Raw genomic sequence first — 11,526 nt, 5'->3', positions numbered from 1 at the left:
GTCCCTACATTTTTAGAGCAATCAATTTGGTCCCTATTATTTTCAAGTCACAATTAATTTGGTCCTTACCGTTAAATGACTAACGGAATCTGCTTAGGTGGCAAACGGAATGTACACATGACATAAATTAAAATAAAATATAAGTAGTGCTTCCACGTCAGCCTTCCACGTCAGCTTCCTCTACTGTTAAAATTGCACATGAGTCTCACATGACTCACTTATCATCAACATCATCCTCACTTGGCAACAGCACAGACACGATTGAATTCTTAATCCCAAAAAGAAATTTTGAACCCTAACCCCTTCTTCTTCATAGCCATTAACGCAGACATGATGAACAAGGCTCCTCAATGAACATGAACTCCTTCTTCATAGCCACATCTCTTCTCACCTAATCCCCAAGATCAAAGCTCCTCTCATCTCGCCGATTCCACTCTCACCTCACCGATTCCCAATTGAGCTCTCGACCCTCCAAGAGATAAAGAAACAGAGAACCCAAACGTCAATGACAAACCCAAACAGTAGGTGAGTTGTTATGTGTACTTTCTTTGTGAATTTTAAGAATAACTATTTCAGAATATTATTTCACTTATATGGGTTTGTGACATATTGTTAATTAGAATGATGTGTGGGTCACCATTTTTGTTCATATACTTTGTAGCTAACTATGCTTTTATTTGGAGGCTTTCGTATAAGCAATCAAGTTCAATTTTGTGAAATCCTAATTGAATTCTTTGTCCTTACAACCAGGGTAGGGGTAGTGCTTTAATCAAAGTTATGTTATTTTAATAGGCCAACTAACACTGTAAACTCAATTACAGGTTGTTTGCTGATGAAAAAATTTTCAATGACTTAATGAAGAGATATTTGAGTGCGACAAGCAAGACAAGGTGCTTATATAGCAGAGGCAGAGAGATTATCACACTTCAAGTTGCAAATTGTTAGAGGAAAAAGGTTTTGACAATGTGTTCGGTAGTGTCATTGGTAATATATGGGATCTGCATTTGTGTGATTGTAGTTTTGGTGGGTTAAAGGGCTGGGTTTATTGTACTTAAACTAAGAAAGAAAAAAAACTAAGAAAAGTTTTTGATGTAGTGGAGTTTTTTTTGTCAACGTGTTTCCAAGTATCAATGCATCTGCTGGTTATGTCTGATAATTTTGCTGGTTCTATCAGATATATTTAAGGTTTTGATAGTTTATTTGTTGTACTTTTCACTTTAATGAAATGGCAATCTTATTCCCCAAATTGTGTATTTTTTTTTTTTGCTGTTGTGTAATCTGCAGTTGAGCTTTAAGGGGTTTGAAAATCAAGTAATTGTAGATGTGCAATAGCTGAAATTGTGCAATGCACTTCTGCCAAATGCAATTCATCATCTCCACTAACTGCCCTGTGATGGTCTCACAAAATTGACAATGATTCCATTAATTCCACTGTATAACATAAATGAACCTGTTGGGTTTAACTACCATTAAAAAAAAAATCAATCCCATAACCATCAACAATAAATAACTTGTTGTGTGTTTAACCACAAATCAGAATCACATTCACAAACAAATAAAAAAATAAATTCTGATTCCATTGACAATGAAAATCATTGTTTAGCTAATAAAAGCCACTGTCCAGCTTGTAAACAGTTAAGGACATTCAATGGTCAACACAATTATAAAACAAATGTGAAGAAGGCCTTACAAAAATCAAGGAGGCCATTAACATCAATTAAAATCGTCTTAATATAAGTTCCAACTAGTAACAAAATATTAAGCTACCCTCTGATATTAAGCTGCTCTCCTCTACAAAATAACTCTAGTTCATCCTGCTTACAATCCTGGACCATGCATAAAGGATTGGCTCTCACTAAACCTCAATGCATCCATATACCTTGATGCATTTGTGGTGGCTCTTAGAGTCTCATCAGTTATTGTTCTTTTTTTTGACTTTGTTGAACCCTACAGCTGTTTGTACTTGGAGTGGAAGTTGTAGCATTGGAGTTGGGTGGTGCACAAGGGAATTCTGCTTCACTGGTGGTAGGTGGTGCACTTGTCTGATTTGGTCAATAGTGGGAGATCCACCACTTGGACCACCTCATGCCCCTACAGACAGCAAATACAAGATAATCAAAACTACAACATTAAACAATAATAAAATTGAGAAAAAAAAATAGATATATTAAAAATGGAGGGAAAAAAAAAAACAATACAAGATAGTCATAAAGCCTTAGATCAGGTATTTACGTTCTTGGTGTTGGTTCTTTTCCTTTTTGGCTTTTTGGCAGCTCCTGGAAGTGAAGAATTTCCTCTAACCTCCCCTTGCAACTTCTTTTGTTATGGCCTAACCTCCCACATGCCTTACACTTCTTAGGGACTCCTACTCTTCTAAGCTTGGTATGGCAGGTTGGTTCATCAGGTTCCTTTACTCTACTTTTTTTAGGCCTGCCAGGCGGTCTACGTTTAATGGGAGGTTGCACAAAAGGAAGTCTAGTTGATTGCCACATGTTCTGCCCATTGATTGGCTCTATCATTGGCTCATAGCATGCCTTATACGCATTGACTTTGTAGCAGTCATTTACATATTTTTCAGCATCTTCTCTGTTGAAAAAAATACATGAAATGGCATGGTAGCAAGGTATACCAGTGATCTCCCATTTCCTACAACTGCACTTGTATTCAGCCAAGTCCACAATGAAGCTATTAACCCCATTTTTTACCTCAAACTTGGTATGACCAGCCCAACAAGCTAGCCACTTGCCATTTCAAGCTTCTATTTGTGCAACCTCTTCTTAACCTTAGTACACAACTCCGACTCAAATTTCAAGATTGTTTCCTTGTTTAGTTGAAATCGTCCCATTAAATACAATCTAATGTCCTCAAGCTGAATACACAACAAATGAAGAAATGAATTATCACACTATTAAATTACAATTAAAGTGAAAATTTACAAAAGAATGTAGATAAATTACCATGCTAATTATGGGCTTCCCTCTAAATTTCAAGATCCTGCTATTGAAACTCTCACACATATTGTTCAGTATCGTATCATCATTGCATCCCCCGAAACATATGTCTAGACCAGATTGTTGTTGAATGGTCTTGCAACCAGTTGTATGCCCTTCATCAATTTCTTTAGTTCATTCATGACCCTCTCATATTCTTGGAGATATGTTGCTTTTGCAGCTTTCCAGAAAAACTCCTAATAAGAACACGGGGTGATTCTTCCTCAAGTTATTGTACAAATGTCTACAACAAATCCTATGTTCATATTGTGGCCAATTGTCAGCAAATGTTTGCACCAAGCCCTACCAAGACTGAGGTAAAGTCAATAACTCTAACAGAATAATGTAGCTTGCTTGAAAATTCTCAAACATTAACCATGAAAAATAAAGTTGTAATACATACCTTTTGCTGGTCTGATATGAATGTCCACCTCCTGGCTTCACCTATGTCTGCAAGCAACAAATTTAGAAACCAAGTCCATGAATCCTTGGTTTCGGCTTCTACAACTGCAATTGCTAGAGGGAAATATTCTTCATTGGGATCTCTAGCAACTGCAGCAATCAAGTGTCCACCTAACTTGGTCTTCAAATGGCAAGCATCCAAACCAATAATTGGCCTGCATGCAGCAAGAATCCCCTCTTACAAGCTTCTAGACACATATACAACCTTTGGAAATAAGGCATCCCAGGCAGCAAATCCATCTCAGCTGCTAAATCACCTTCATTGAAGGTTTGCACCTTCATAAGTATTGTACTACCAGGACTAGACCTCCTTAACTCTGCACAATAATCCCATAGCTTGTTATATTGTTCTGTGTAAAACCCATCAACAAATTCATGAGCTTGACCCTAGCCCTACTTGCTTTGCTGGCACTTATCTGGACCACATATTTTTCATGCACAACATTTTGAATTTCTGCAACCTTAAGCTCAGGATGACACCTTACTTTTTTCACCAACTTCTTGGCAAGGAATTTAGCATACACCTAGAATTTTTATAACTCCTGCTACATGTATGTTCCAAGTTTAGTGTTTTGAGTTGGTAGCTCATCTCCCTTGAAAGCTTTGCAGGTAGCTACAAACTTGCACCCTTCTTGGCAAATAGCTCTAACCCTTTTCTTTAAACCTGATCCCCCATCCTCCATGAATTGCATACTCAGTGATAGCATCCTTGAATTGCTTAGGTGAGTTAAAAAGCATATCCTTCTCAAACCTAATATTTTCAGCTTTCAATACTAGCTTAAAAACTGGATAATTGCTCATCCTAATAGAATTATCAACAAAATCATCATCATCATCATCATCATCTGATGAAGATGATTCATCAAGACTTAATAACTCCTCAGTCTCATAATCGGAGTTGATTACCTCAGCACCCATTTGCTCCACTTGTTCAACCACATCATCATCACTATCCCAACTATCACCACCATCAGAATTTTGATTGAGGTGCATTAATGCTGCATCTTCCTCTTCCCTATCACTTTCACCACTATCGGTGACAATAACAGGTTCTTTACCTAGCTCTAAACTCCTAGAATGGATCTCTTCAACTTCTACCTCGATAGGCTCATCAATTGGATGCTCTACAAATAAATCAATCTCTCCATAACCTGCAACCAAGTCTGCCATGAACATTGCATCATTATTATTCACAATCATGTGGAACGATGCATTCTCAAGGTTCACACTAGGCATCCTATACCACAAGTTGCTAAGAGAAGTATACCCAAACTGCTTACATACAGACTTAATCTCACATTTCAAACACATCTCAGCATTACAATTATCCACTATTCTCACTGCACCTCCCATGTACTGACGAGGATTAAGAGTGAAATAACCACCATGATGCACATTCATAGTAAAATATTGGGCGTCCATTCTGCATGCAAAAATACACACAAGATTAAACAATAAAAAAAACCAAACATTATAAAATCTACACTGTTACAAAAAACAATAATATTCTTTATGCCGTTGATTGCAAAGTCATTTAGAGACTGGTATCATTTAGAGATTGTGCCTACCCATGTGACAAAAACGCCAGATCTAGTTTCAAGTGATTGCAAATTTATTCAATTTCACCTCATGTGGCTTCCTTATTTGTCAGTTGCTATTGCCAATTAGTGGAGAAACAAATACTATTAATTCTATATTTTTCAAAAAATATATATATATATATCTAATGGAATTATGCAATGATTTTTTTTTTTTTTTTTGGGGATAAGGATGCAAGAAATTTTTTAATGACTTACACTTTCACATGCTAACAAGCTTACACATTGACTACCTTGACCCAAGAAGATAAAATAGAAAAGCACCAACAAACAGTCAATAACAAAGCTAATAACAGTTAAACAATAGTTATAAAAATAGCAAAAGTATAAAAGCAGAACCAAAGACACGACAAAAAATAAAGGTGTCAATGTTTTGTGGTCCCCGAAAAGGTGTCAAACACAAACCCATTATAAGTGGAATAATATTATGAAATACTTATTCTTAAAATTCACAAAGAAAGTACACATAACAACACACCTGCTGTTTGGGTTTGTCATTGACGTTTGGGTTCTCTGTTTCTTTGTCTCTTTGAGGGTCGAGAGCTCAATTGGGAATCGGCAATGGAATCGGCGAGATGAGAGTGGAATCGGCGAGATGAGAGGAGCTTTGATCTTGGGGATTAGGTGAGAAGAGATGTGGCTATGAAGAAGAAGGAGTTCATGTTCATTGAGGAGCCTTGTTCATCATGTTTGCGTTAATGGCTATGAAGAAGAAGGGGTTAGGGTTCAAAATTTCTTTTTGGGATTAAGAATTCAATCGTGTCTGTGCTATTGCCAAGTGAGGATGATGTTGATGATAAGTGAGTCACGTGAGACTCATGTGCGATTTTAACAGTAGAGGAAGCTGACGTGGAAGGCTGACGTGGAAGCACTATTTATATTTTATTTTAATTTATGCCATGTGTGCATTCCGTTAGCCACCTAAGCAGATTCCGTTAGTCATTTAATGGTAGGGACCAAATTAATTGTGACTTGAAAATAACAGGGACCAAATTGATTGCTCCCAAAATGTAGGGACTAAATTGATTGTAATCCAAAAATGTAGGGACCAAAATAGTGTTTTCGCCAAAATATAAAAACTTGGTAGTAGATTAAATTCTACAAAATGTTTGCATCTTATTAGATTTGGACTACCATAAAAAATCTTACTTGCCAAATAAAATTTAAGTAATTAGAAGACTCATCAAGTTATGCAGTTGAGATTGACACAGATTTTTCACTATTAATCTCATTGATCTTTGCAACTTTTTACATATTTACAAATTCCCTTCTTTTTTTTCCCTATGCAACAAATAATCAATGGAGCATTGTATCAAAGCCGTGTCCCATTTTATTAGTCTCTAATTATTAGACCATTTGCTCTCTAGCATAACATCCTAAATCTAATAAAAAATCCTATGTTTAACTAAAAAAACCTCACATCAACCCAACATAAATGGCCAAAACACAATATAAAACAAGAAACTTCAATTTTTTTTTTTTTTTAAACTAAATTCAAACATTAAAAAACCATTACATTTTTTTTTCCCAAAATAGATTCACATCATTACAAACTAATCTTAAGCCCGTCTATCTAATCTTAAGCCCTCTCGCCTCTGATCCTCCGAGCGAGCTGGATATCCTTGGGCATGATGGTGACTCTCTTGGCGTGAATGGCGCACAGATTGGTGTCCTCGAAGAGCCCGACCAAGTAAGCCTCGGCGGCTTCTTGTAGAGCCGAGACGGCGCTGCTTTGGAATCGGAGGTCGGTCTTGAAGTCCTGAGCGATCTCTCTCACCAGCCTCTGGAACGGGAGCTTTCGGATCAGAAGCTCCGTGCTCTTCTGGTACTTCCTGATCTCTCTCAGAGCCACCGTTCCTGGCCTGAACCTGTGTGGCTTTTTCACTCCTCCGGTCGCCGGAGCTGACTTACGAGCGGCCTTTGTTGCGAGTTGCTTCCTTGGCGCCTTGCCTCCGGTGGACTTACGAGCTGTCTGCTTGGTACGGGCCATTTGGAGAAGGGTAAGATCTGTTTGGTTTGTGGGAAAATGAGGGAAAAGTGAAGGGAAAGTGAGTTTGTTTGTTGTGATGTGAAGAGAAAGGGTTTGGCGTATTTGTAGCGTTGTTTTTGGGGGTATAGAGAGGCGGGTGATTGTGAAAAATTTTGGAGCTTTGAAAGGTTGAGACAGAGTGAATTTGGAGCGTTGATTTGGGGGAGTAATGTACGGTGAGGATTTGTTTGGAGGGGAGTGACGCGGATTGTAATCCGTGGCACTTTGGTTTGACCAATAGGATTTGTTTGTGTAATCTATTCGCGGGATTTATTATTAGGCTGAAATTTTTAACCTTTTGAACCGGCGGTGAAATTCTATGAATCTTTTGGATTTTGTTTTTATTTGGGTAACACATTAGCGGTGACAATTTCAGTTTTCAATTCAGGCTGTGGGCATATGACGAATAGGCGATTTTTTGGCCCAGTTAGGTTTGGACCCTTCAAGATAGTCCGTAAAATAGTTAAAGCCTCAACCCAATTTCTTTCCTCCTTTTTTTTTTCTTTTTTTTGGGTCCTTTCAATTGATAGTGATGAAAAATGGGGATTTAAAATTTTGAATTCTAGTTCTCTTTTAATTTAGGAAATCAGCTTATGTTACTAAACTACAACGATCTTGACCAAGGCCTCATAGAGTTTAACACGGATAAATTAGTTAAAGAGGAAATAACAATGAATTAACTTTTAGATAACCCATGTTAGACTTGCAGAATTACGAATAATTTTTCAAATAAATTATACTATTCTCCATTAAGGTTTTGCAAAATAAACTCCCTAACATTCCAAGAAATAACACTCTCAACCTTAATATTTATATATAAATGCTATAAACAAGTCAATACAATTTCACAACGTTACTTTTCTAACAAAATATTTCATTTTTAAAAAAAGATTTTGACCTAGACTAGTTTATAAGTTTGTAAATGTAGGGTCAGGATTTGTAACCCAAACCCAAAACAATAAATTTGTAGAGAGTAAGTGAAAGAGCTGAGTTATTTGTGAATTTAACAACTGTTAGCTATAGTAACCAGGAATAAACCAATGTAAAGACGCACTCAAAAGCTAAACAAAATGATGTCCAAAGAGGAATATTATTGATTGAACAGTGAATATAGTTCTTAGAGCTACAGTAAAATCTTTATTTCTCTCTTATTATCTTTTTTCCGATCCTCCATTTATTAGAGGCCTATTCCCTTTATATAGCATCATTTCTTATCATCCCCATCGTCCACTTGTTCTTCATCTACGTATCTACTTGAGTATATGTCATGTCAAGTACCTTCTTTAGCTCTTCGTGAGTAGTGGTAGCTGAGATTACACTGTTCAAGGGTCTTCTTCACATAAATGCGGCCAGGAAAGTTATTGCAGTGCATTAAACACGGTGGTAGCAGCTTTTTCTTTTAGATATTTCTCCGTTCTTATCGTCTCCAGGCATGCCCGAAGCTTATCCTTCTCATTGAAGTCATTAGGATGATCACTCGAACTTTCCAGATACTTGCTTGATCGAGACTTCTTATATCCGAGAAGAATAAACTCTTCGGACTGCTGGTGCTCTCTTCGGACTATATTCCTCGTTCATTTCCAGGTATATCTCTTCCACACGGATTCCTTCTCAACCACTTTCTTTTCTTCGGACACACAGTAATCTTTAAGTAGGACCCTAGGCCCAATATATAAAGTTGGGCTTTTACCCCCACAATAAACATATGGCACTCCCATTTACAAACTTGTAAATCATTTCTAAATATGAAATATTGTGCTGGGAAGTAATGATGTGAGAGGGCATATACTTATATGTTTTATTTATACAAATCTCAACTAGAAGGGCCATTCCAAGAAATGTTTGGAAGTGGGGCAAGTGTCATTTGATGAAACATTTTGCAAAAGTATGAGTTATTTATACGTATGAATAAAAAAAAGTTAGTGCAAATTACTTTTCTTTACTTTTTCAATTAATCTAATAAACACACTCAAAAGGTGAACTCTGCTAGTCTCACCACTAGCATAGTAAAATTTCAAAATTATGGTATCACATCAAGTTAGGCAATTTACCATCTCTCATTTCCAAAGTCGATTTCACCGCATGCAAATCACAGCCCAAATAATCACATTGTCACTTGCTCAAAAAAAAAAATCACATTTTCAACCATTAGTCAAAGTGTTGCCGCTAAAATATATCATTACAATAGTTTCATTAGAATAATAATTTCAACACTTCAGATGAAAGTATCAAATAATTTGCAATAAATCTCCACACACTCAAGTAGAAATTAGAATATGCAAATGAGTTATCAATAAAAAGAAGTTTTATTCTACTTATAATATTACACACTACACAAACTCTCCACTTTAGCGGTACTAGATGCAAGCCATTAACTCCTATCACCTAAAAGCAAAAGAGAAAACTCATACTGCTTAGCTTCCATTTGAATACCAATGAAAAATGAAAATTATTTCACTATTCAGTTTATTTTTACTACTATTCATGGGCACTACTGCACTATTTCAGCTAACTTTTACTTTTATTTATAATTCTTTCAGCAATAAATTTTCAGTTTCAGTAAAATAAGCGGTATCCAAACAGACCCTTCGTTAGTCAAAATTGCAACAAAAGAAAGAAGTGTTTCCTTCTCATCCTAAAGAAATGAAAAACATGTAGTATGCAATGAAACCAAATCACTGTCCAATTAAGTAGGTGATGAATCTTATGATTGCCAGGATGATTGTGGCCTAATCATATGAAACAAAAACTCCCTTGACTGCTCTCAAAAAAAAAAAAAAAAAAAACCCCTTCCAATCCAAATATCAGTAATTGCCACTTCAAGTCAATCAATTAGTAATCATTGGGGTTTAAAGACTTTCTTATAAGTGACTATCATTTCTATTATAAGGGAAACTCGGGGGAATGTGCAGAATAACTGTGTAAATGATTTGTATATAGTTAGTTAGGCAACGCTTGAAACTATAAGGGAAAGTAGGCATCTCGAGTTTTAAAAAATCGAGATCCATTTACATAAATCTCGAGTTTTAGGAACTTGAGTTCCATGCAAAAAAAATTTTAGTTTTATCGTCTCTATAGTGGCGTTTTTAAGTCCTATAGTGACGTTTTAAAGCCCTATAGCGACGTTTTCCTGCAAAATTTTTTCCTAAGTGTTTCAATACCAGGTTAGGGAGCCCTATAGTGGCGTTTTTATGCCCTATACTGACATTTAAAAGCCTTATAGCGGCGTTTTTCTGCTAAATTTTTTTATAACTCCATTTTTAAGCCCTATAGTGATGTTTTTAAGTCCTATAGCGGCGTTTTCCGAACTCGAGTTTTTAAAACTCGATTTTTACTTGGATTTTTTTTACAAATCAAGCCTTAAAAACTTGATTTTTATCTTGGAACTCGAGTTTTAAACACTCGAGATGCTAGTTTTCAACTTCCTTTTACAACGTAACAACTAACTAAATATTTTAATATTTATTGTTATTTAGAAAAAAAATTCGGGAAACTCTTCTCTCCTCTTTCTCAAAAACAGGCTTGAGACCCAATTCAAGACCATTCGATTAAAACTCTTTCAATTGTCTAAAAAACAAAAAGAAAGGATATATAAGCATAACCAGTATTTTGGGGATACATTGCATTCCACCAATGCCATTAGAACCCAACACACAAGCATCAACAACAAACACAGCTTTTCAATGCATGTATGCAAACTCCAATGTTTTACAGTTCCACTAGCTCCACATCAATTCAAAATTAACTTCCAAGGACATGTTTCATTCAACCCCAACTATACCCAAATTCCAAACCTTTTGATTTAAAACAACAACAATAATAACAAACTACATTCGCTGTCCACAAATTCATTTGAAACAACCATTCCTTAATAATAATAAAAACCACAATTAACTAAAGCACAATAATAAACCATATAAAACGTGAAATTGATATTTGATATTGAACGCAGCTAAAGTAATCTAATTAGATATTAGATTTCCACAATTCTACACAAACATAACAAAGAGATAAAATTAGAGATTCCAGATCTAAACATCAAAAATCTAAACATAGATCTAAATCGACTACACCAACTTTCTCTCTCTAAGCTCTCTCGCCTCTAATCCTCCTAGCGAACTGGATATCTTAGGCATAATGGTGACTCTCTTGGCATGAATGGCGCACAGGTTGGTGTCCTCGATGAGTCCGACCAAGTAAGCCTCGATGGCTTCTTGTAAAGTCGCAACAGCGCTGCTCTGGAATCGAAAGTCGGTCTTGAAGTCCTGAGCGATCTCTCTCTCACCAGCCTCCGAAACAGCAGCTTTCACATCAAAAGCTCTGTGCTCTTCTGGTACTTCCTGATCTCCCTCAAAGACGGAGATCAGAAAATACCAGAAAAGCATGAAGCTTCTAGTGGAGGTGATAGAGATGGAGGTGGTCGAGGGGATGGTGACGGTGGTGGTGG

At 36.4% G+C, this 11,526-nt stretch overlaps 2 protein-coding genes and 1 long non-coding RNA gene across 3 annotated transcripts; 1 reads left to right on the top strand and 2 right to left on the bottom strand.

Moving 5' to 3' along the window:
• The first annotated feature begins 210 nt into the window (after positions 1-210).
• Positions 211-1,246, top strand: LOC112028003 (uncharacterized). The gene is made up of 2 exons (XR_002884576.2): positions 211-525; positions 822-1,246. It is a non-coding gene; the product is annotated as an uncharacterized LOC112028003 (long non-coding RNA).
• A 1,961-nt stretch (positions 1,247-3,207) lies between these two features.
• Positions 3,208-5,835, bottom strand: LOC136065101 (uncharacterized). The gene is made up of 3 exons (XM_065767787.1): positions 5,529-5,835; positions 3,394-4,875; positions 3,208-3,293 (listed from the first exon to the last, which is right to left on the bottom strand). Exons 1-2 carry the CDS (start codon positions 5,546-5,548, stop codon positions 4,098-4,100), a joined length of 798 nt encoding a protein of 265 aa, XP_065623859.1. The 5' UTR covers positions 5,549-5,835; the 3' UTR covers positions 3,208-3,293; positions 3,394-4,097.
• A 667-nt stretch (positions 5,836-6,502) lies between these two features.
• On the bottom strand, positions 6,503-7,179 carry LOC112028046 (histone H3.2). The gene has a single exon (XM_024060697.2). The coding sequence runs from the start codon at positions 7,038-7,040 to the stop codon at positions 6,630-6,632; it is 411 nt and encodes a 136-aa protein (XP_023916465.1). The 5' UTR covers positions 7,041-7,179; the 3' UTR covers positions 6,503-6,629.
• Between the last annotated feature and the right edge of the window lie 4,347 nt (positions 7,180-11,526).

The sequence above is a fragment of the Quercus suber genome, unplaced genomic scaffold (assembly GCF_002906115.3).
Source record: "Quercus suber isolate HL8 unplaced genomic scaffold, Cork oak 2.0 scaffold_848, whole genome shotgun sequence".
Classification (NCBI taxonomy): domain Eukaryota; kingdom Viridiplantae; phylum Streptophyta; class Magnoliopsida; order Fagales; family Fagaceae; genus Quercus; species Quercus suber.
This window is presented reverse-complemented; position numbering and strand designations above follow the sequence as displayed.

Excerpts from the sequence above, each read along its gene's own strand:
- LOC112028046 (XM_024060697.2), bottom strand. The coding sequence starts at position 7,040 with ATGGCCCGTACCAAGCAGACAGCTCGTAAGTCCACCGGAGGCAAGGCG.
- LOC136065101 (XM_065767787.1), bottom strand. The coding sequence starts at position 5,548 with ATGACAAACCCAAACAGCAG. Across the intron at positions 4,876-5,528 it reads ATGACAAACCCAAACAGCAG|AATGGACGCCCAATATTTTA; the intron begins GTGTGTTGTTAT and ends TTTTGCATGCAG.